The sequence below is a fragment of the Macaca mulatta genome, chromosome 2, assembly GCF_049350105.2.
Source record: "Macaca mulatta isolate MMU2019108-1 chromosome 2, T2T-MMU8v2.0, whole genome shotgun sequence".
Lineage (NCBI taxonomy): Eukaryota > Metazoa > Chordata > Mammalia > Primates > Cercopithecidae > Macaca > Macaca mulatta.
Genome location: NC_133407.1, coordinates 122,449,462 through 122,470,134, shown reverse-complemented (window position 1 = coordinate 122,470,134; position 20,673 = coordinate 122,449,462). Strand labels below are relative to the sequence as shown.

General features: G+C 38.3%; 1 protein-coding gene and 1 long non-coding RNA gene across 2 annotated transcripts in view; one reads left to right on the top strand and one right to left on the bottom strand.

The window, feature by feature from the left end:
• The window catches only part of CFAP20DC (CFAP20 domain containing), a 298,458-nt gene that overhangs the window by 160,130 nt on the left and 117,655 nt on the right, over window positions 1-20,673 (top strand). The window contains exon 7 of the mRNA XM_001093761.5: window positions 10,837-11,001. Coding sequence (XP_001093761.4) covers window positions 10,837-11,001 — 165 coding nt within the window. The remainder of the gene's footprint in view (window positions 1-10,836; window positions 11,002-20,673) is intronic.
• LOC114676368 (uncharacterized) overlaps window positions 1-20,673 on the bottom strand; it is a 204,573-nt gene that overhangs the window by 129,406 nt on the left and 54,494 nt on the right. The window lies entirely within an intron of this gene.

Below are 20,673 nucleotides of genomic sequence, written 5' to 3'. Positions count from 1 at the left end.
GAGAGATGGAACCAACTTGGAAAACATACTTCAGGATATTATCCAGGAGAACTTCCCCAACCTAGTAAGCCAGGCCAACATTCAAATTCAGGAAATGCAGAGAACCCCAATAAGATACTCCATGAAACAATCAACGCCCGGGCACATAATCATCAGATTCTCCAAGGTCAAAATGAAAGAGAAAATGTTAAGGGCAGCCAGAGGGCAAGGCCAGTTTGCCTACAAAGGGAAGCCCATCAGACTAACAGCAGACCTCCCAGCAGAAACCCTGCAAGTCAGAAGAGACTGGGGGACAAATTCAACATTCTTAAGAAAAGAATTTCCAACCCAGAATTTCATATCTGGCCAAACTAAGCTTCATAAGTGAAAAGAAATAAGATACTTTTCAGACAAGCAAATGCTGAGAGAATCCATCACCACGAGGCCTGCCTTGCAAGCACTTCTGAAGGAAGCACTAAATATGGAAAGGAAAGACCATTGCCAGCCACTACAAAAACACGCTGAAGTACAGTGTATCTGAAGTACACAGACCAGTGACACTGTGAAGCAACCACATAAACAAATCTGCAAAATAACCAGCTATCATCATAATGACAGGATCAAATTCCCATATAACAATACTAACCTTAAATTTAAATGAACTTTGTGTCCCAAATAAAAGACACAATGGCAAGCTGGATAATGAGCCAAGATTCATGGTATGCTGCCTTCAAGAGACCTATCTCATGTGCAAAGACACACACACATAGGCTTAAAATAAAGGAATGGAGGAAAATATACCAAGCAAATGGAAAACAGAAAAAAGCAGGGGTTGCAATCCTAGTTTCTGACAAAACAGACTTTAAACCAACAAATATCAAAAAAGACAAAGAAGGGCATTATGTAGTGATAAAGGGTTCAATTTAAGAAGTGCTAACTATCCTAAATATATATGCACCCAATACAGGAGCATGCAGATTCATAAAGCAAGTTCTTAGAGACTTTCAAAGAGACTTAGACTCCCATACAATAATAATGGGAGACTTTAACAGCCTTCTGACAATATTAGACAGATCATCAAAGCAAAAAATTCACAAAGATATTTAGGACCTAAACCCAGCTCTGGATCAAGTGGACCTGATAGATATCTACAGAACTCTCCACCCAAAAACAACAGAACATACATTCTTCTCATCCCCACATGACACTCACTCTAAAATTGATCACATAAATCTGAAGTAAAACACTCCTCAGAAAATGCAGAAGAATTGAAATCATAACAAACAGTCCCTCAGACAACAGCACAACCAAATTAGAATTCAAGATTAAGAAATTCAGTCAAAATTACACAACTACATGGAAATTGAACAACCAGCTCCTGAGTTACTCTTGGGTAAATAATGGAATTAAGGCAGAAATCAGGAAGTTTTTTGAAACTAATGAGAACAAAGAGACAATGTAGCAGAATTTCTGGGATGCAGCTAAAGCACTGTTAAGAGGGAAATTTATAACACTAAATGCCCACATCAAAAAGCTAGAAAGATCACAAGTTAACAAGCTAAATCACATGAAAAGAACTAGAGAAACAAGAGCAAACAAACCCCAAAGCTAGCAGGAGACAAGAAATAACCAAGATCAGAGCTGAACTAAAGGAGATAGATACACAAAATACCCTTCAAAAAATCAACGAATCCAGGAGCTGGTTTCTTGAAAAAAATTAATAAAGTAGATAGACCACTAGCTAGAGTAATAAAGATGAAAAGAGAAGTGAATCAAACATGAGCAGAAATGATAACCACTGACCCCACAGAAATACAAACAGCCATCAGAGAATACTATAAACACCTATGCACATAAACTTGAAAATCCAGTAGAAACGGACAAATTCATGGACACATACACCCTCCCAAGAGTGAACCAGAAAGAAATTGAGTCCCTGAACAGACCAATAATGAGTTCTGAAATTGAAGCAGCGATACGGTTTGGCTGTGTCCCCACCCAAATCTCATCTTGAATTCCCACATGTTGTGGGAGGGACCTGGTAGGAGGTAATTGAATCATGCGGGCAGGTTGTTCTTGTGCTGTTCTTGTAATATCGAATAAGTCTCACAAGATCTGATGGTTTTAAAAAGGAGAGTTTCCTTAGACAAACTCTTTTTGCCTGCTGCCATACATGTAAGATGTCACTTGCTCCTCCTTGCCTTCCACTATGATTTTGAGGCCTCCCCAACCATGTGGAACTGGGAGTTCCCCATTAAGCCTCTTTCTTTTGTAAATTGCCTAGTCTCGGGTATGTCTTTATTAGTAGCATGAAAACAGCCTAATACAGTACATTGGTACCAATAGAGTTGGGGCACTGCTGAAAAGATACCTGAAAATGTGGAAGCAACTTTGGAACTAACAGGAGTGCCTAGAAGAAGAAAGGAAAATGTGGGAAAGTTTAGAGCTTGCTAAAGACTTGTTGAATGACTTTAACCAAAATGCTGATAGCGATATGAACAACAAAGTCCAGGCTGAGGTGGTCTCAGAAGGAAATGAGGAACTTGGGAACTGGAGCAAAGGTGACTTTTGTTATGTTTTAGCAAAGAGATTGGTGGCATTTCACCCATGCCCTAGAGATTTGTGGAACTTTGACCTTGAGAGAGATGATTTAGGGTATCTGGCAGAAGAAATTTCTAAGCAGCAAAGCATTAAAGAGGTGACTTGGGTGCTGTTAAAGGCATTCAGTTTTAAAAGGGAAGCAGAACATGAAAGTTCTGAAAAGTTGCAGCCTGACAATGCGATAGAAAAGAAAATCCCATTTTCTGAGGAGAAATTCCCAGCTGGCTGCAGAAATTTGCATAAGTGATGAGGAGCCGAATGTTAGCCCCTAAGACAATGGGGAATAGGTCTCTAGGGCATATCAGAGATCTTCTTGGAAGCCCCTCCCATCACAGGCCCTAAGGCCTAGGAGGAAAAAGTGGTTTCATGGGCCAGGACCAGAGTCGCCATGTTGTGTGCAGCCTAGAGACTTGGTGCCCTGTGACCCAGCTGCTCCAGCCATGGCTACAAGGGGCCAACATAGAGCTTGGGCCATGGCTTTAGAGGGTGCAAGCCCAAAGCCATGGCAGCTTCCACACGGTGTTGAGCCTGCAAGTGCACAGAGGTCAAGAATTGAGGTTTGGGAACCTCCACCTTGATTTCAGAGGATGTATGGAAATGTCTGGATGCCAAGGCACAAGTTTGTTGCAGGGGCAGGGCCTTCATGAGAACCTCTGCTAGGGCAGTGCAGAAGGGAAATGTGGGATTGGAGCCACCACACAGACTTCCCACTGGAGCACCACCCAGTGGAGCTGTAAGAAGAGGGCTACCATCCTCCAAAACCACAAAATGGTAGATCCACCAACAACTTGCTCTGTGTGCCTGGAAAACTCGCAGACAACGACAGCCTGTGAAAGCATCTAGGATGGGGACTATACCCTGCAGAGCCACAGGGCCGGAGCTGCCAAAGGCCATGGGAACACACCTCTTGCATCAGCGTGTCCTGAATGTGAGACGTGGAGTCAAAGGAGATCATTTTGGAGCTTTGAGATTTGACCGCCCTGCTGGATTTTGGACTTGCATGGGGCCTGTAGCTTCTTTGTTTTGGCCAATTTCTCTCATTTGGAATGGCTGTTTTTACTCAGTACCTGTACCCCTGTTTTATCTAGGAAATAACTAACTTGCTTTTGATTTTATAGGCTCATAGGCAGAAGGGACTTGCCTTGTCTCAGAAGAGACTTTGGACTGTGGTCTTTTTGAGTTAATGCTGAAATGAGTTAAGACTTTGGGGGACTGTTGGGAAGGCATAATTGATTTTGAAATGTGAGAACATGAGATTTGGGAGGGGCCAAGGGGGGAATGATATGGTTTCACTGTGTCCCTACCCAGATCTCATCTTGAATTCCCATGTGTTGTGGGAGGGACTCAGTAGGAGGTAATTGCGTCATGGGGGCAGGTACTTCCTATGCTATTCTCATGATAGCGAATAAGTCTCATGAGATCTGATTGTTTTAAAAGGGGGAGTTTCCCTGCACAAGCTTTTTTTGCCTGCTGCCATCCTTGTAAGAGGTGACGTGCTCCTTTTCCTTCCACCATGATTGTGAGGCCTCTCTAGCCATGTGGAGCTGTGAGTTCTCCATTAAACCTCTTTCTTTTGTAAATTGCCGAGTCTCAGGTATGTCTTTATCAGAAGCATGAAAACAGACTAATGCAGGCTCTAATAAACAGCCTACCAGCCAAAAAAAATAAAAGCCCAGGAACAGACGGATTCACACCTGGATTCTGCCAGAGGTTAAAAAAAAAAAGCTGGTACCATTTCTAATAAAACTATTCCAAACCGTTGAAAAGAAGGGACTCCTCCCTAACTTGTTCTATGAGGCCATCATCCTGATACCAAAACCTGGCAGATATACAACAAAAAAAGAAAACTTAAGGCCAATATCCTTGATGAACATTGATGCAAACATCTTCACAAAAATGTTGGCAAACCAAATCCAGCAGCTTACCAAAAAGCTTGTCTGCCACAATCAAATTGGCTTTATCCCCAGTATGCAAGGTTAGTTCAACATACACAAATCAATAAATGTCATTCATCACATACACAGAACCAAAGACAAAACCCACATGATTATCTTAATAGATACAGAAAAGGCCTTTGATAAAATTCAACATTCCTTCATGTTAAAAACTCCCAATAAACTAGGTGTTGAAGAAACACACCTCAAAATAATAAGAACTATATATGACAAACCCACAGCCAGTATCATACTGAATGGGCAAAAGCTGAAAGCATTCCCCTTGGAAACCAGCACAAGACAAGAATGCCCTCTCTCACCACTCCTATGCAACGTAATATTGGAAGTTCTGGCCGGGGCAATCAGGCAAGAGAAAAAAAGGAGTATTCAAATAGGAAGAGAGGAAGTCAAATTATCTTTTTGCAGATGACATGATCCTATATCTAGAAAACCGCATCATCTCAGCCCAAAGCTTTTTAAGCTGATAAGCAACTTCTGCAAAATCTCAGGATACAAAATCAACATGCAAACATTGCTAGCATTCCTATACACCAACAACAGGCAAGCAGAGAGCTAAATCATGAATGAACTCCCATTCACAACTGGCACAAAAAGAATGAAATATCTGGGAATACAACTAACAAGGAAATTGAAGGACCTCTTCAAGGAGGACTACAATCCACTCTCAGAGAAATCAGATAGGACACAAACAAATGGAAAAACATTCCATGCTCATGGATAGGAAGAATCAATATCATGAAAATGGCCATACTGCCCAAAGTAATTTACAGATTCAATGCTATTCCCATTAAACTGCCATTGATGTTCTTCACAGAATTAGAAAGAAACTACTTTAAAATTCGTATGGAACCAAAAAAGAGCCTGTATAGCCAAGACAATCTTAAGCAAAAAGAACAAAGCTGGAGGCATCACACTATCCAACTTCAATCTATGCTACAAGTCTACAATAACCAAAAGAGCATGGTACTGGTACAAAAACAGGCACATAGACCAATGGAAGAAAATAGAGAGCCTAGAAATAAGGCCACACATCTACAGCCATCTGATCTTCAACAAAGCTGGCAAAATCAATGAATGGGGGAAAGACTGCCTATTCAATAAATGGTGCTGGGATAACTGGTTAGCCATATGCATCAGATTGAAGCTGGACTCCTTTCTTACACCATATACAAAAATCAACTCAAGATGGATTAAAGACTTAAATGTAAAACCCAAAACTTAAAACCCTAGAAGAAAATCTGGGCATTCAGGACATAGACACAGGCAAAGATTTGTCCACTCAGGACACAGGCATGTGCAAAGATTTCATGATGAAAACACCAAAAGCAATTGCAACAAAAGCATTTCAAAATAGACAAATGAGCTCTATTAAACTAAAGAGCTTCTGCACAGCAAAAGAAACTGTCATCAGAGTGAACAGACAACATAGAGAATGGGAGAATATTTTTGCAACCTATCCATCTGACAAAGGTTCAATATTCAGAGTCTACAGGGAACTTAAGAAATTTACAAGAAAAAAAAAACAAATAACCCCATTAAAAAGTGGGCAAACGACATGAACAGACACTTCTCAAAAGAAGCCATACATAAGCCAAAAAATATGAAAAAAAGTTCAATATCACTGATCATTAGAGAAATGCAAATCAAAACCACAGTGAGATACCATCTCACACCAGCCAGTATGACCACTATTAAAAAGTCAAAAAAAAAAAAAATAGATGCTGGTGAGGTTGTGGAGAAAAAGGAATAATTTTACACTGTTGATGGAAGTGCAGATTAGTTCATAGTTCATCCATTGTGGAGGACAGCGTGGCGATTCCTCAAAGAACCAGAGGCAGAAATATCATTTGACCCAGCAATCCCATAACTAGGTGTATACCCAAAGGACTATAAATAATTCTACTATAAGGATACTTGCACACATATGTTCACTGCAGCACTATTTGCAATAGCAATGACATGGAACGAGATCATGTCCTTTGCAGAGACATGGAGCTGGAAGCCATTATCCTCAGCAAACCAATGCAGGAAGAGAAAACCAAATACTGCATGCTCTCATAAGTGGGAACTGAATGATAAGAACACATGGACACATAGAGGGAGGACAACACACACTAGGGCTTGTCAGGGGTTGGGGAAAGGAGAGCATGAGGAAGGATACCTAATGGATGCTGGACTTAATACCTGGGTGATGGGAATGATCTGTGCAGTGAACCACCATGGCACACATTTACCTATGTAATAAACCTGCACACCCTCCACATGTACCCCTGAACTTAAAAGTTGAAAAAAAAGAATTATTTGTGATTTTGTTTCATATTCTCTGCTAGGTGTAAGCTTCAAGGAGGCAAGGACAAGGCCACTCTGGCTCACCCCTAGATTTCCAGCCATTAGACATATGCCTGGCACACAGTAGAGCCTCAATAAATATTTGTTGAGTGACAGAATGAGTAAATAAATGAAACTGGACCATGCTTTCTATGAACTCACAATGAAGCGCTGTTTAACGTTTATGTAGGGTCTGTTCTATTTTCACACTTAGCCTTTATTTTAAAATTAAGCTGTATATGCTAAAAATACAATAACTTAGTAATTGGACGTAGAAAAGGTGGTGATTGGTTAGTGGTGAGGTGAGAAGACGAGTGAATTTCCATTTAGTGCTACAGAACATCCAGCTGCCAGGTAATAGATGGTCCTAAAGCTCTTTCATAGCTTGGTTTCACAAAAATGATACTAAAGTCCCTTTCCAAGTATTCCACCATGAAGTCTCAGAGAAACCTTTAGAGCTAGTAGTTCTAGATGGGCTTAATGGTTAGTCTTTATTTTAAAATAATCAACCAATGTTTTTTTTTTTTTTAATTCTCCTTTTATTGCAGGTTTTATACTGCTCACAGTTTCCCTCAAAAAATAATCCAGTAAGTGGTGAAACAGTTCTAGGTGCAAAGGGAGAGTAGATATAGAGAAAGGAAAGATGTTGGATGATGCAGATGGGATTATAGCCTTTTAATGTGAAGTCTGATCTGCATGTCAACCATGTTTCTTTAAGATTCAACCTGCAGGCGGGGCGCAGTGGCTCACGCCTGTAATCCCACCACTTTGGGAGGCCGAGTCGGGCGGATCACGAGGTCAGGAGATCGAGACCATCCTGGCTAACACGGTGAAACCCTGTCTCTACTAAAATACAAAAAAATTAGCCGGGCGTGGTGGCGGGCGCCTGTAGTCCCAGCTACTCAGGAGGCTGAGGCAGGAGAATGGCGTGAACCCGGGAGGCGGAGCTTGCAGTGAGCCGAGATCGTGCCACTGCACTCCAGCCTGGGCGACAGAGTGAGACTCTGTCTCAAAAAAACAAAACAAACAAACAAAAAAGATTCAGCCTGCAGTTTTGTGATAGTCCCTGCCTTGTTCTATCTTCCATAAAAGCTTAGGCATTTATGGTTACTAGAGATTTGCTATCTGTCTCTTGTTAGTTGTAAGTTCAAGTTTTGTGTTCATACATTTCAAATTTTGTATGCCATTTTATCCTTGTACTTGTCACACAAGCTCAATAAGCTAAAGTTTTCATGATTCTCGTTGTAGGGTTCAGAAGACAGCATTTTATTTCAGGTTTTTACTGGCCTCCAGAATTCTCTTCATCTTCTAATTTTAAAAATCTTCATTTATTAATATTGGCATTGACATGGAAATTATCTTTTTCTATCTCAAAGGAGTTTTGAGGTATATGTCAAATATATCTGAAGTTAGGTAAATATTTACTATTTTGAGAGTTCATTTGCTCAGTTGCTTATATAGATTTTCTAAATGTTGATGACAAAGAATGGATGGACAAAACATCTGAAAACTAATATTTGTAAATCTAGTGCATTTTTAATGACTAGAGCATTAGGACATTTAGAAATCATTGCTCTGCTGATGAGTATTTAAGTTTTTAGTTAGATGACTGATTTTCCTTTTTCAGATTAGGACATTAGGATCTAATTAGAAAAATGCCATGGCTAGTATGCACAGAAACCTCTTCTATTTGCTTTTATAAAGTGTGAGAATTGTACATAAGGAAGTTTTTTGAGGGATGATTGGTTGAATTTTCCTGACTGCATACCTTCACATATATACATACAAAATTTTCCCACCACATTCTAAAAACAGAAACTTTACTCATAAAAATCAAACATATATAGAAATTATTGTGAAGAATAAAATTTAAAACTATGCTTAAGTTAACCACCTAAAGTTAGTTTCATTTGGTATATTTCCTTTCAGTTTTTTTGCCATTCACGCTTTTTTTTTTTTTTTTTAAGGCAGAGTCTTTCTCCGTCTCCCAGGCTGGAGTGCAGTGGTGCAATCATCACTCACTGCAGCCTCCACCGCCCAGGCTCAAGTGATTCTCTCACCTCAGCTTCCTGTGTGGCTGGGACTATGCCCAGCTAATTTTTTTTTTGTTTTTTTTTTTTTAGAGAAATGCGGTATGGCTATGTTATTCAGGCTGGTCTTGAACTTGGGCCTGAAATCCTCCCACCTCAGCCTCCCAAAGTGCTGGGATTACAGGCTTGAGCCACCACACCACCCCCTTCATACATTTTATAATTTTATTTTCTATGGTTGAGATAGTTTTTTGTATCTGTTTTTTTCATTTAACTTCTTATCTCAAAGCTTTCCCATATCATGAAGACATCTTCATAAATTCAATTTATTGTGGCTCTTTGCTGTCTCATCCCATGAAACACTGTAGTGTGCTTAACACTCCTCAAGTGCTGGAAATTTAAGTTGTTTATTTTTCAGAACTTATAAACACTTATTTGCATAGATCCTGAGTTTCTAATTTTTTTTAATTTTAGAGTAGATTCTTAAAATGAAATTACTGAGTAAAATGGTATGAACATTTTTAAGGCTTTGGTACACATGGTAAAGTCTTTCTAGGATATTAACACTAATTTATATTCCCACTTGCTACAAATGACAAGGCTTAATATATTTACTGTAAAAGAGGTCATATAAGTAAATAGGAAAAATGTACTAATAGTAAAATGGCTTACAAACATGAACAGAAAATTTACTAAAAAGAAAAGTACAGAGAGACATCTGCTCTCCCATGTTTACTGCAGCACCATTCATAATAGATGAGATACAGAATCAACATAGGTGTCCAACAACAGATGAATGAATAAAGAAAATGTAGTATACATACACCATGGAATACTATTCAGCCATAAAAAAGAATGAAATCCTGTCATTTGCAGCAACACTGATAGAACTGGACTTTATGTTAAGTGAAATAAGCCAGGAACAGAAAGTTAAATACCACTTGTTCTCACTCATGTGGAAGCTTTAAAAAATTGATCTCTTAGAAGTAAAAAGAAGTACAGAGGAAACTAGATGCTGGAAATGGTACGGGGAAGGGAGGGCTAGGGAAAGATTTGTTAAAGAATACAAATGTATGGCTAGATAAGAGGAATACCACTGTAAGAGGACTATAGTTAACAATAATATGTTATATACTTTCAAATAGATAAGAAGATATTGAGTGTACCCACCAAAAAGGAATGATAAATGTTTGAGATGATGAACATGCTAATTACCCTGATCTGTTTACCATATATTACATGTATCTAAACATCACTATGAATATGTACAATTCCTATTTGTCAATTAAAAAACAATTTTTAAAAAGAAAATTAAAATATCCATATAAATATATATGAATGAAATTAAAATAAAATATCATTGTAAGTATAATAAGCTATTATTTTGAAAATATTAGAAGGTAAGATGTTAACAGAGGAAGCTGGGTAAAGGGTAATAGGAAGCTCTCTAAACTTCTTTTAACTTTTCTAAAAGTCTAAAATTATTTCAAAATAAAAAGTTAAAAAATTAATTTACCCATATAACGGCTATGGGTGCTTAAGTTATTCAATATGTTTGTACCTACTGATCTCATATAAATATGCTGATGTACTCCCAGAAATCTTAAATGGTGCATACCTAATTAGTTCGCTCAAGTCACACCTCTAGTATTGAAAAGAAAGTGTGGAATATTTCCAATGCATGCTCTTATTTATTGTATAGTTTTCTGAACTTGCTCCATATAGTGTAAGCTTTATCTCATTTAATCCTGTCTACCCTAGGAAGTAAGCAGTAAAATTATCATGCTCATTTTACAAATGAGAAAATCAGGGCTGAAAGGTTGAATAACTCATACAAAGTCATATGATAAAATCTTTAATTTTAATTGGTTTCATTTATGTGATATGTCCATTTAGCAGAAATGGCTTACATTTTGAAAATGAATGTTTGTCTTTATTTCCAGCTGTCTGTGGTGTCCCCTTTTCAACAGATGAGCCTACAGATATTATACCACGAAGCTGTCAACTAATGACAGATGTTCCACATGTCACACAGCTGCTAAACATGACTAAACTTCGACAAACTGAAATAAAATTTGGAGGCCATCCTCTAAGATCAGCAGAATCAGGTACACACCCAGGCACCTAAATTAAAAGTGTAATATGTCTGCATCTCCCCCATAAAGTGTGACTTCCTCCAAAAAGGGCATTGTCCCTCATTCTTCTATATCCTTAGCACTTAACAGAGTATACTTGCCACATACCAGGCCAGGGGCTACAAACTCAGATCACTAACAAGGCCAGGAGGATAACATAAATGAACAAAGTGGGCTGGTTGCCTGAGTATTTGACACATAGAAATATTTTCAACTTCAGCAGTGAGAGAAATGGTTATGGTATTAAGGGAAACAGTAACTTTAACAACTGTGCAAATAATACATTAAATTGCAATTAACACTCAGCCCCTGTGAGGGAGTTAGTTGTAGGGAGTGGTGGGGACTGAAGCCAACTGAAAGCTCCCTCAGTCTAGAAGGGAGAGCCACAATTCAGTTCTAGCTAGTGTTGCCTTTCAGAAAGGCAGGCCCACTCTCACCAGATCTCCCATTTTTCTCAAGAGGAGCTGGATATGTGAATGTTTATGATAAATCTCCCAATTTTAAAACATTGTCTAAAATATTTTGAAAACACTCCATGGGCCAAACAAAACATGTCAGGACTGCCAGTGTTCTACCTCTGTGATGGACACCAGAGCTGTTGACCAAATGAATGAATAGTACGTACAAATGAAGAAATTTAATATTGTCTGGGTGAGTGGTTCTCAACTACCTACGTATTAGAATCACCTCCTTACAGGTTAGAGACATTTTTAATGTCAAAAAAAATTTTCTGATGTCTGTGTCCCAGGGATTCTGATTTAATTGGCCTAGGATGGACCACTGGATCACTTATCCCACAAAAGCCGTGTGGTTCAGGTGACACTCACAAACACTGAAGTATTTCAATGAAAGGTAAAATGATGGTGGCAATCACAGGACATGTATGGAGGAAGAAGTAGATCTTGAAAGTATCCAACCTATACTTATATAAATAAGTACTTATAATAAATAAATAGATGTGAGGTTGTTGGAAGTGTAAGATGGAGCAGAAGACTGAGCAAAGACAAAGAGACAGCACAATGGGTAGATAAGTTTACTGAGGGATTAATAAGAGGAAGGGCCTTAGTATAAGCAGAGTGACTGTGTTGGAAGAATACGAGAGAAATGGGCTTCAATTTCCTAAGGTAGAGGAATGATAACTTCTGTTTTAGGAAGTTGAATTTAACAGCAGGATTCAAAGTGAAATTTTGAAATCAAGTGAGACCAGAAATTAAGGAGCACAACTAAGAAGTCTTTGTGGCAATCTAGGCTTAAAATGGCAGACTCACAGTAGCTTTGAAAGTGGGAAGCAATGGCCGTGAGAGCAACTGCCAGGAAAACTGGCAAGACTCAGTGATTCTCAGGTAATAGATGGGGATGAGAGAGTGATCAAAGTTTGAAGGAGGTCAAGGAGAAACAAGAGAAAGGAGATAACCATGATATGAAAATTTCAAAAGTGAACTCATTTTATTCTCTGTACTTATTCCATGTTCATTTATTCTTGGGATATTTTCTATATGTCAATCTTCATCAGTATAACTTGTCCTAAATTGTATATTCCCAGAGCATTGGGACCTATTTGGTAACCTTTTCAGTATAAATCCTGGCAGACTACTATGTATAAATAAGCAGTACGTTATTTAGCCCTTAATTACGACATTTCCAAACTTACAGAAAATTCGAGAGAATGTATGATGAACAATACCTGTGTACTCATCACCTGCTTCTGCAGTTACCAACTTTAGGTAGGACTTTTTGATAGCAATGCAGGCACACACAATGGGAATTTGTGTGCTTACTATATATACTATATTTAGACAGAGAGAGACTGTATACAATCCATGGTCATTAAAGAGCCTTGAGAAAATATATACATAAAAGGATTAAAAAGATCTGACTACCCAGACAGCTACTGTAAACACTTTGGGTCACAATTCAATCTGAATGGAAGATGTACCACAGAATAAAATAAGTAAGAGTGTGTTCTATAACAAATGATATATCTGTATCTAATATGCTATGATAACTTTCCATAACAAATGCTAAACTATAAAGCATATCAGATAATTGTTTGCCATTGTAAATGCTATTTTTCTAGCTTAATGTTTTAAGAATTAATTATGTCTTTAAATGAAAGTGCGAGTCTATATCCAGATATTTTAAGTGTCTTTTTCGATTTAAAATTGAAAGACACTTATAATGTGTGAAATTAAATGGGAATTTGAATAAATATTAATTGCATCACTAATTCAATGTTATAATTAAACACAAACTTTTTCATAGGCCATACTTGAACCCAACTGATAAAAGAGGATGTTAATATATATTTTGCAATTTCCATAAATGGGCTCTCAGTGCATAATAGTGAACTTGAGTCATATATATAGAAATGAATAATTGTCATCTCATAGCACATTTCTTCTGCTCTGTGAATCCCAATTATATTTATATCCATTACCATAGGCTTTATGATTGCACTTCTTCAGTAAATCTCATTGCACATGTATGCCAGCTAAGATTACACAAACATAAATTGCACTTTGTGGTTCTCTTTCTGTAAATACTTTTCAATTGCTGATTTTGACATTTGTGAGCTTTGAAGCTTACCATCAGTGAATATTGTAATAATTCTTGTTCTTTGTGTAAGCCATTTGAAAGGTGTAGCTAATGAATAATTCCCAAGGACAGGCTTTTTAATCATGGGAAAGCCAAGAGATATTTCTTCATTTGAAGTACTTGTTTTTGTGTCTTTCTAAAAAGTGGACTCCCCACAATGAGATTTGAATTGCATGAGAAAATGTGTTCTCTTTAATTAACTATGGACTACTCATGTAAATTGTGATATTTTATTATAAATGCACATATTGAGAGATCCCAATGAAACCTCTAGAGAAAGAAGTATCTGTTTTCTGTGGGTGCTTTCTAGTGTTTTCACACAAGCTGAAAAGGAAACCTTAAAACTTCTGACTGTTTTGGAGTGCATTTTGTTGAATAGAATACAACTTGATCAAGAGCTTTTAATGAAACTAATAATTATGTTTCCAAAAACCACGCATTCACACTATTCACTTTGTCAATTCCCAGTACACATTAACTAATACTGTTGCAGAAGACTGTGGAATCTGATGATCTTATTTTCATTAATGGGACCCCAGTTTAATTGAACCAGAGAACCAGATCTGGTTATTGAAGTTGAGCATTCAGCTGCTAGTGACAAGATGCAGTGGTCCACTAAGCACAAATCAAAACTAGTAATTTACTTTAAAATTACAAGGCAGTCTTCCCAAGTGCCCTCTTGTCCACAGCAGCCATATTATTGGATTCTTACTCTTTTTGAATGAGAAGACACTGACATCCCTAGCTCCTAGCACAATTGCAAATGGGTAAATTAATGCGTCAAGCAAAAAAAAAAAAAAAAAAAAAAAAAAACACATGAAATAGTCATCTAACTGTTTTTGGCAATGGTGAAGTCCTTACTAAAAATTTTTCTGTTGGTTCCACACTATGAAAGCAAGATTCAAATATTTAAAAGTCTACTGTGAAGTAGGAGAACCTAAAAGGAGGAGTTAGATTCTGACTTCAGAATAAATCAAGACACTCTTTAATTTCTTCTTTTCTAAACTCAGACTTTTGCTTAACCTTGTCTTAGGATTGCTGGTTAAAGATATCTCACAGTTTTTAGTTTCAATGTGTGATAATTCAAAATGAACTCAGTCATCTCTTACGTTTGAATCGTATATCCTCTTTCCCTATCTTCAATAAAAGTGAAACATAACTAGTCACATTCTTTTGTCAAAAAAATTTTAAGTGTGAAATAATATCCATTGAATATGGATCTTATCGATCAATATCTGTGGAATCTGTTACAACACAGATGACACAAATCATATATAGAGTGGATTTTAATTTTTCTGTACAATTTCTGCCAAATACTGAAAAAATTTTAATAATATAAAACATAATATTATATTATTAAATTCATTTTATCAGTTTGACAATTGTGTTACTTTTGCAGGATTGACTCAAACCTATTTTTACGTTTCTCCTTTAGATATTTATGACTGCATTGCTTGTAATAACAAAAATCCAGAGACAAACTACTTGCATACCGTAGGGAATTGACTCAATAACCGCACAATAAGATATCATGCAGCTATACAAAGAATGACCTGCTCTGCCTGTGATGGCCTGGAAAAGTCTCAAAGCTGCGTCAGTCAGTGAAAAATAGAAACCAAGAATGTTGTTTCAGTATGATCTCATTGATAGAAATAAAAAAGATAGTTACCTACATATGATATATGCATAAAAGTTTTAAGGAAACACAGGAAACTTGATAATTACCTTTGAGACAGGGACTAGTGGAGGCAGGGGCAGTGAGAAAAGACTTTTACTTCTAGTGTCATACCCTTCTCTATTACAGAATTTTAATTTTCCAACTGTATTCATGATTGATGTCAATGAGTAATTATGGGACATTTCTAGTTTCTTCTTTGTTTTCTTTTTTTGTTTGTTTGTTTGTTTTTAATTATACTTTAAGTTCTAGGGTACATGTGCATAACGTGCAGGTTTGTTACATATGTATACTTGTGCCATGTTGGTGTGCTGCACCCATCAACTCGTCAGCACCCATCAACTCGTCATTTACATCAGGTATAACTCCCAATGCAATCCCTCCCACCTCCCCCCTCCCCGTGATAGGCCCTGGTGTGTAATGTTCCCCTTCCCCAGTGCAAGCGATCTCATTGTTCAGTTTCCACCTATGAGTGAGAACATGCGGTGTTTGGTTTTCTGTTCTTGCGATAGTTTCCTCTCCAGCACCTGTTGTTTCCTGATTTTTTAATGATTGCCATTCTAACTGGTGTGAGATGGTATCTCATTGTGGTTTTGATTTGCATTTCTCTGATGGCCAGTGATGATGAGCATTTTTTCATGTGTCTGTTGGCTGTATGAATGTCCTCTTTTGAGAAATGTCTGTTCATATCCTTTGCCCACTTCTTGATGGGGTTGTTTGTTTTTTTCTTGTAAATTTGTTTGAGTTCTTTGTAGGTTCTGGATATTAGCCCTTTGTCAGATGAGTAGATTGCAAAAATTTTATCCCATTCTGTAGGTTGCGTGTTCACTCTGATGGTAGTTTCTTTTGCTGTGCAGAAGCTCTTTAGTTTAATTAGATCCCATTTGTCAATTTTGGCTTTTGTTGCCGTTGCTTTTGGTGTTTTAGACATGAAGTCCTTGTCCATGCCTATGTCCTGAATGGTATTACCTAGGTTTTCTTCCAGGGTTTTTATGGTATTAGGTCTAACATTTAAGTCTCTAATCCATCTTGAATTAATTTTCGTTAATTCAAAGGAGTAAGGAAAGGATCCAGTTTCAGCTTTCTACTTATGGCTAGCCAATTTTCCCAGCACCATTTATTAAATAGGGAATCCTTTCCCCATTTCTTGTTTTTCTGACGTTTGTCAAAGATCAGATGGCTATAGATGTGTGGTCTTATTTCTGAGGACTCTGTTCTGTTCCATTGGTCTATATCTCTGTTTTGGTACCAGTACCATGCTGTTTTGGTTACTGTACCCTTGTAATATAGTTTGAAGTCAGGTAGCGTGATGCCTCCAGCTTTGTTCTTTTGACTTAGGATTGTCTTGGAGATGCGGGCTTTTTTTTGGTTCCATATGAACTTTAAAGCAGTTTTTTCCAATTCTGTGAAGAAACTCATTGGTAGTTTGATGGGGATGGCATTGAATCTATAATTACCTTGGGCAGTATGGCCATTTTCATGATATTGATTCTTCCTATCCATGAGCATGGTATGTTCTTCCATCTGTTTGTGTCCTCTTTTATTTCACTGAGCAGTGGTTTGTAGTTCTCCTTGAAGAGGTCCTTTACATCCCTTGTAAGTTGGATTTCTAGGTATTTTATTCTCTTTGAAGCAATTGTGAATGGAAGTTCATTCATGATTTGGCTCTCTGTTTGTCTGTTACTGGTGTATAAGAATGCTTGTGATTTTTGCACATTAATTTTGTATCCTGAGACTTTGCTGAAGTTTCTTATCAGCTTAAGGAGATTTTGGGCTGAGACTGAGAATTTTTCCAGTTTTTGCCCATTCAGGATGATATTGGCTGTGGATTTGTCATAAATAGCTCTTATGATTTTGAGATACGTTCCATCAATACCGAATTTATTGAGCGTTTTTAGCATGAAGGGCTGTTGAATTTTGTGAACGGCCTTTTCTGCATCTATTGAGATAATCATGTGGTTTTTGTCTTTGGTTCTGTTTATATGCTGGATGACGTTTATTGATTTGTGTATGTTGAACCAGCCTTGCATCCCAGGAATGAAGCCCACTTGATCATGGTGGATAAGCTTTTTCATGTGCTGCTGGATCCGGTTTGCCAGTATTTTATTGAGGAATTTTGCATCGATGTTCATCAGGGATATTGGTCTAAAATTCTCTTTTTTTTTGTTGTTTCTCTGCCAGCCTTTGGTATCAGGATGATATTGGCCTCATAAAATGAGTTAGGGAGGATTCCCTCTTTTTCTATTGATTGGAATAGTTTCAGAAGGAATGGTACCAGCTCCTCCTTGTACCTTTGGTAGAATTCAGCTGTGAATCCCTCTGGTCCTGGACTTTTTTTGGTTGGTTGGCTATTAATTATTGCCGCAATTTCAGAGCCTGCTATTGGTCTATTCAGGGATTCAGCTTCTTCCTGGTTTAGTCTTGGGAGAGTGTAAGTGTCCAGAAAATTATCCATTTCTTCTAGATTTTCTAGTTTATTTGCATAGAGGTGTTTATAGTATTCTCTGATGGTAGTTTGTATTTCTGTGGGGTCGGTAGTGATATCCCCTTTATCATTTTTTATTGCATCTATTTGATTCTTCTCTCTTTTCTTCTTTATTAGTCTTGCTAGCGGTCTATCAATTTTCTTGATCTTTTCAAAAAACCAACTCCTGGATTCATTGATTTTTTGGAGAGTTTTTTGTGTCTCTATCTCCTTCAGTTCTGCTCTGATCTTAGTTATTTCTTGCCTTCTGCTAGCTTTTGAATATGTTTGCTCTTGCTTCTCTAGTTCTTTTAATTGTGACATTAGAGTGTCAATTTTAGATCTTTCCAGCTTTCTCTTGTGGGCATTTAGTGCTATAAATTTCCCTCTACACACTGCTTTAAATGTGTCCCAGAGAATCTGGTATGTTGTATCTTTGTTCTCATTGGTTTCAAAGAACATCTTTATTTCTGCCTTCATTTCGTTGTGTACCTAGTAGTCATTGAGGAGCGGGTTATTCAGTTTCCATGTAGTTAAGCAGTTTTGATTGAGTTTCTTAGTCCTGAGTTCTAGTTTGATTGCACTGTGGTCTGAGAGACAGTTTGTTATAATTTCTGTTCTTGTACATTTGCTGAGGAGTGCTTTACTTCCAATTATGTGGTCAATTTTGGAATAAGTGCGATGTAGTGCTGAGAAGAATGTATATTCTGTTGATTTGGGGTGGAGAGTTCTGTAGATGCCTATTAGGTCTGCTTGCTGCAGAGATGAGTTCAATTCCTGGATATCCTTGTTAACTTTCTGTCTCGCAGATCTGTCTAATGTTGACAGTGGGGTGTTGAAGTCTCCCATTATTATTGTATGGGAGTCTAAGTCTCTTTGTAAGTCTCTAAGGACTTGCTTTATGAATCTGGGTGCTCCTGTATTGGGTACATATATATTTAGGATAGTTAGCTCTTCCCGTTGAATTGATCCCTTTACTATTATGTAATGGCCTTCTTTGTCTCTTTTGATCTTTGATGGTTTAAAGTCTGTTTTATCAGAGACTAGTATTGCAACCCCTGCTTTCTTTTGTTCTCCATTTGCTTGGTAGATCTTCCTCCATCCCTTTATTTTGAGCCTATGTGTGTCTCTGCATGTGAGATGGGTCTCCTGAATACAGCAGACTGATGGGTCTTGACTCTTTATCCAGTTTGCCAGTCTGTGTCTTTTAACTGGAGCATTTAGTCCATTTACATTTAAGGTTAATATTGTTATGTGTGAACTTGATCCTGCCATTATGGTATTAACTGGTTATTTTGCTCATTAGTTGATGCAGTTTCTTCCTAGCCTTGATGATCTTTACATTTTGGCATGTTTTTGCAAGGGCTGGTACCGGTTGTTCCTTTCCATGTTTAGTGCTTCCTTCAGGGCCTCTTGTAAGGCAGGCCTGGTGGTGACAAAATCTCTAAGCATTTGCTTGTCTGTAAAGGATTTTATTTCTCCTTCACTTATGAAACTTAGTTTGGCTGGAAATGAAATTCTGGGTTTAAAATTCTTTTCTTTAAGAATGTTGAATATTGGCCCCCACTCTCTTCTGGCTTGGAGAGTTTCTGCCGAGAGATCTGCTGTTAGTCTGATGGGCTTCCCTTTGTGGGTAACCCGACCTTTCTCTCTGGCTGCCCTTAAGATTTTTTCCTTCATTTCAACTTTGTTGAATCTGGCAATTATGTGTCTTGGAGTTGCTCTTCTCGAGGAGTATCTTTGTGGCGTTCTCTGTATTTCCTGAATTTGAATGTTGGCCTGCCCTACTAGGTTGGGGAAGTTCTCCTGGATGATATCCTGAAGAGTGTTTTCCAACTTGGTTCCGTTTTCCCCCTCACTTTCAGGCACCCCAGTCAGATGTAGATTTGGTCTGTTTACATAATCCCATACTTGCAGGCTTTGTTCATTTCTTTTTCTTCTTTTTTCTTTAGATTTCTCTTCTCGCTTCATTTCATTCATTTGATCCTCAATCGCTGATACTCTTTCTTCCAGTTGATCGAGTCGGTTACTGAAGCTTGTGCATTTGTCATGTATTCTCTTGTCATGGTTTTCATCTCTGCCCGTTCGTTTATGGCCTTCTCTGCATTAATTATTCTGGTTATCAATTCTTCCACTCTTTTTTCAAGATTTTTAGTTTCTTTGCGCTGGGTACGTAATTCCTCCTTTAGCTCTGCAAAGTTTGATGGACTGAAGCCTTCTTCTCTCATCTCGTCAAAGTCATTCTCCGTCCAGCTTTGATCCATTGCTGGTGATGAGCTGCGTTCCTTTGGAGGGGGAGATGAGCTCTTATTTTTTGAATTTCCAGCTTCTCTGCCCTGCTTTTTCCCCATCTTTGTGGTTTTATCTGCCTCTGGTCTTTGATGATGGTGACGTACTGATGGGGTTTTGGTGTGGGTGTCCTTCCTCTTTGTCAGTTTTCCTTCTAACAGTCAGGACCCTCAGCTGTAGGTCTGTTGGAGATTGCTTGAGGTTCACTCCAGACCCTGTTTGCCTGGGTGTCAGCAGCAGAGGCTGCAGAAGATAAAATACTGCTGAACAGCGAGTGTACCTGATTCTTGCTTTGGAAGCTTCCTCTCAGGGGTGTACTCCACCTTGTGAGGTGTGGGGTGTCGGTCTGCCCCTAGTGGAGGATGTCTCCCAGTTAGGCTACTCAGGGGTCAGGGACCCACTTGAGCAGGCCGTCTGTCCGTTCTCAGATCTCAACCTCCGTGTTGGGAGATCCACTGCTCTCTTCAAAGCTGTCAGACAGAGTCACTTCTGTCTGCAAAGGTTTCTGCTGCTTTTAGTTGTTGTTGTTGTTGTTGTTTAGCTGTGCCCTGTCCCCAGAGGTGGAGTCTACAGAGACTGGCAGGCCTCCTTGAACTGCTGTGAGCTCCACCCAGTTCGATCT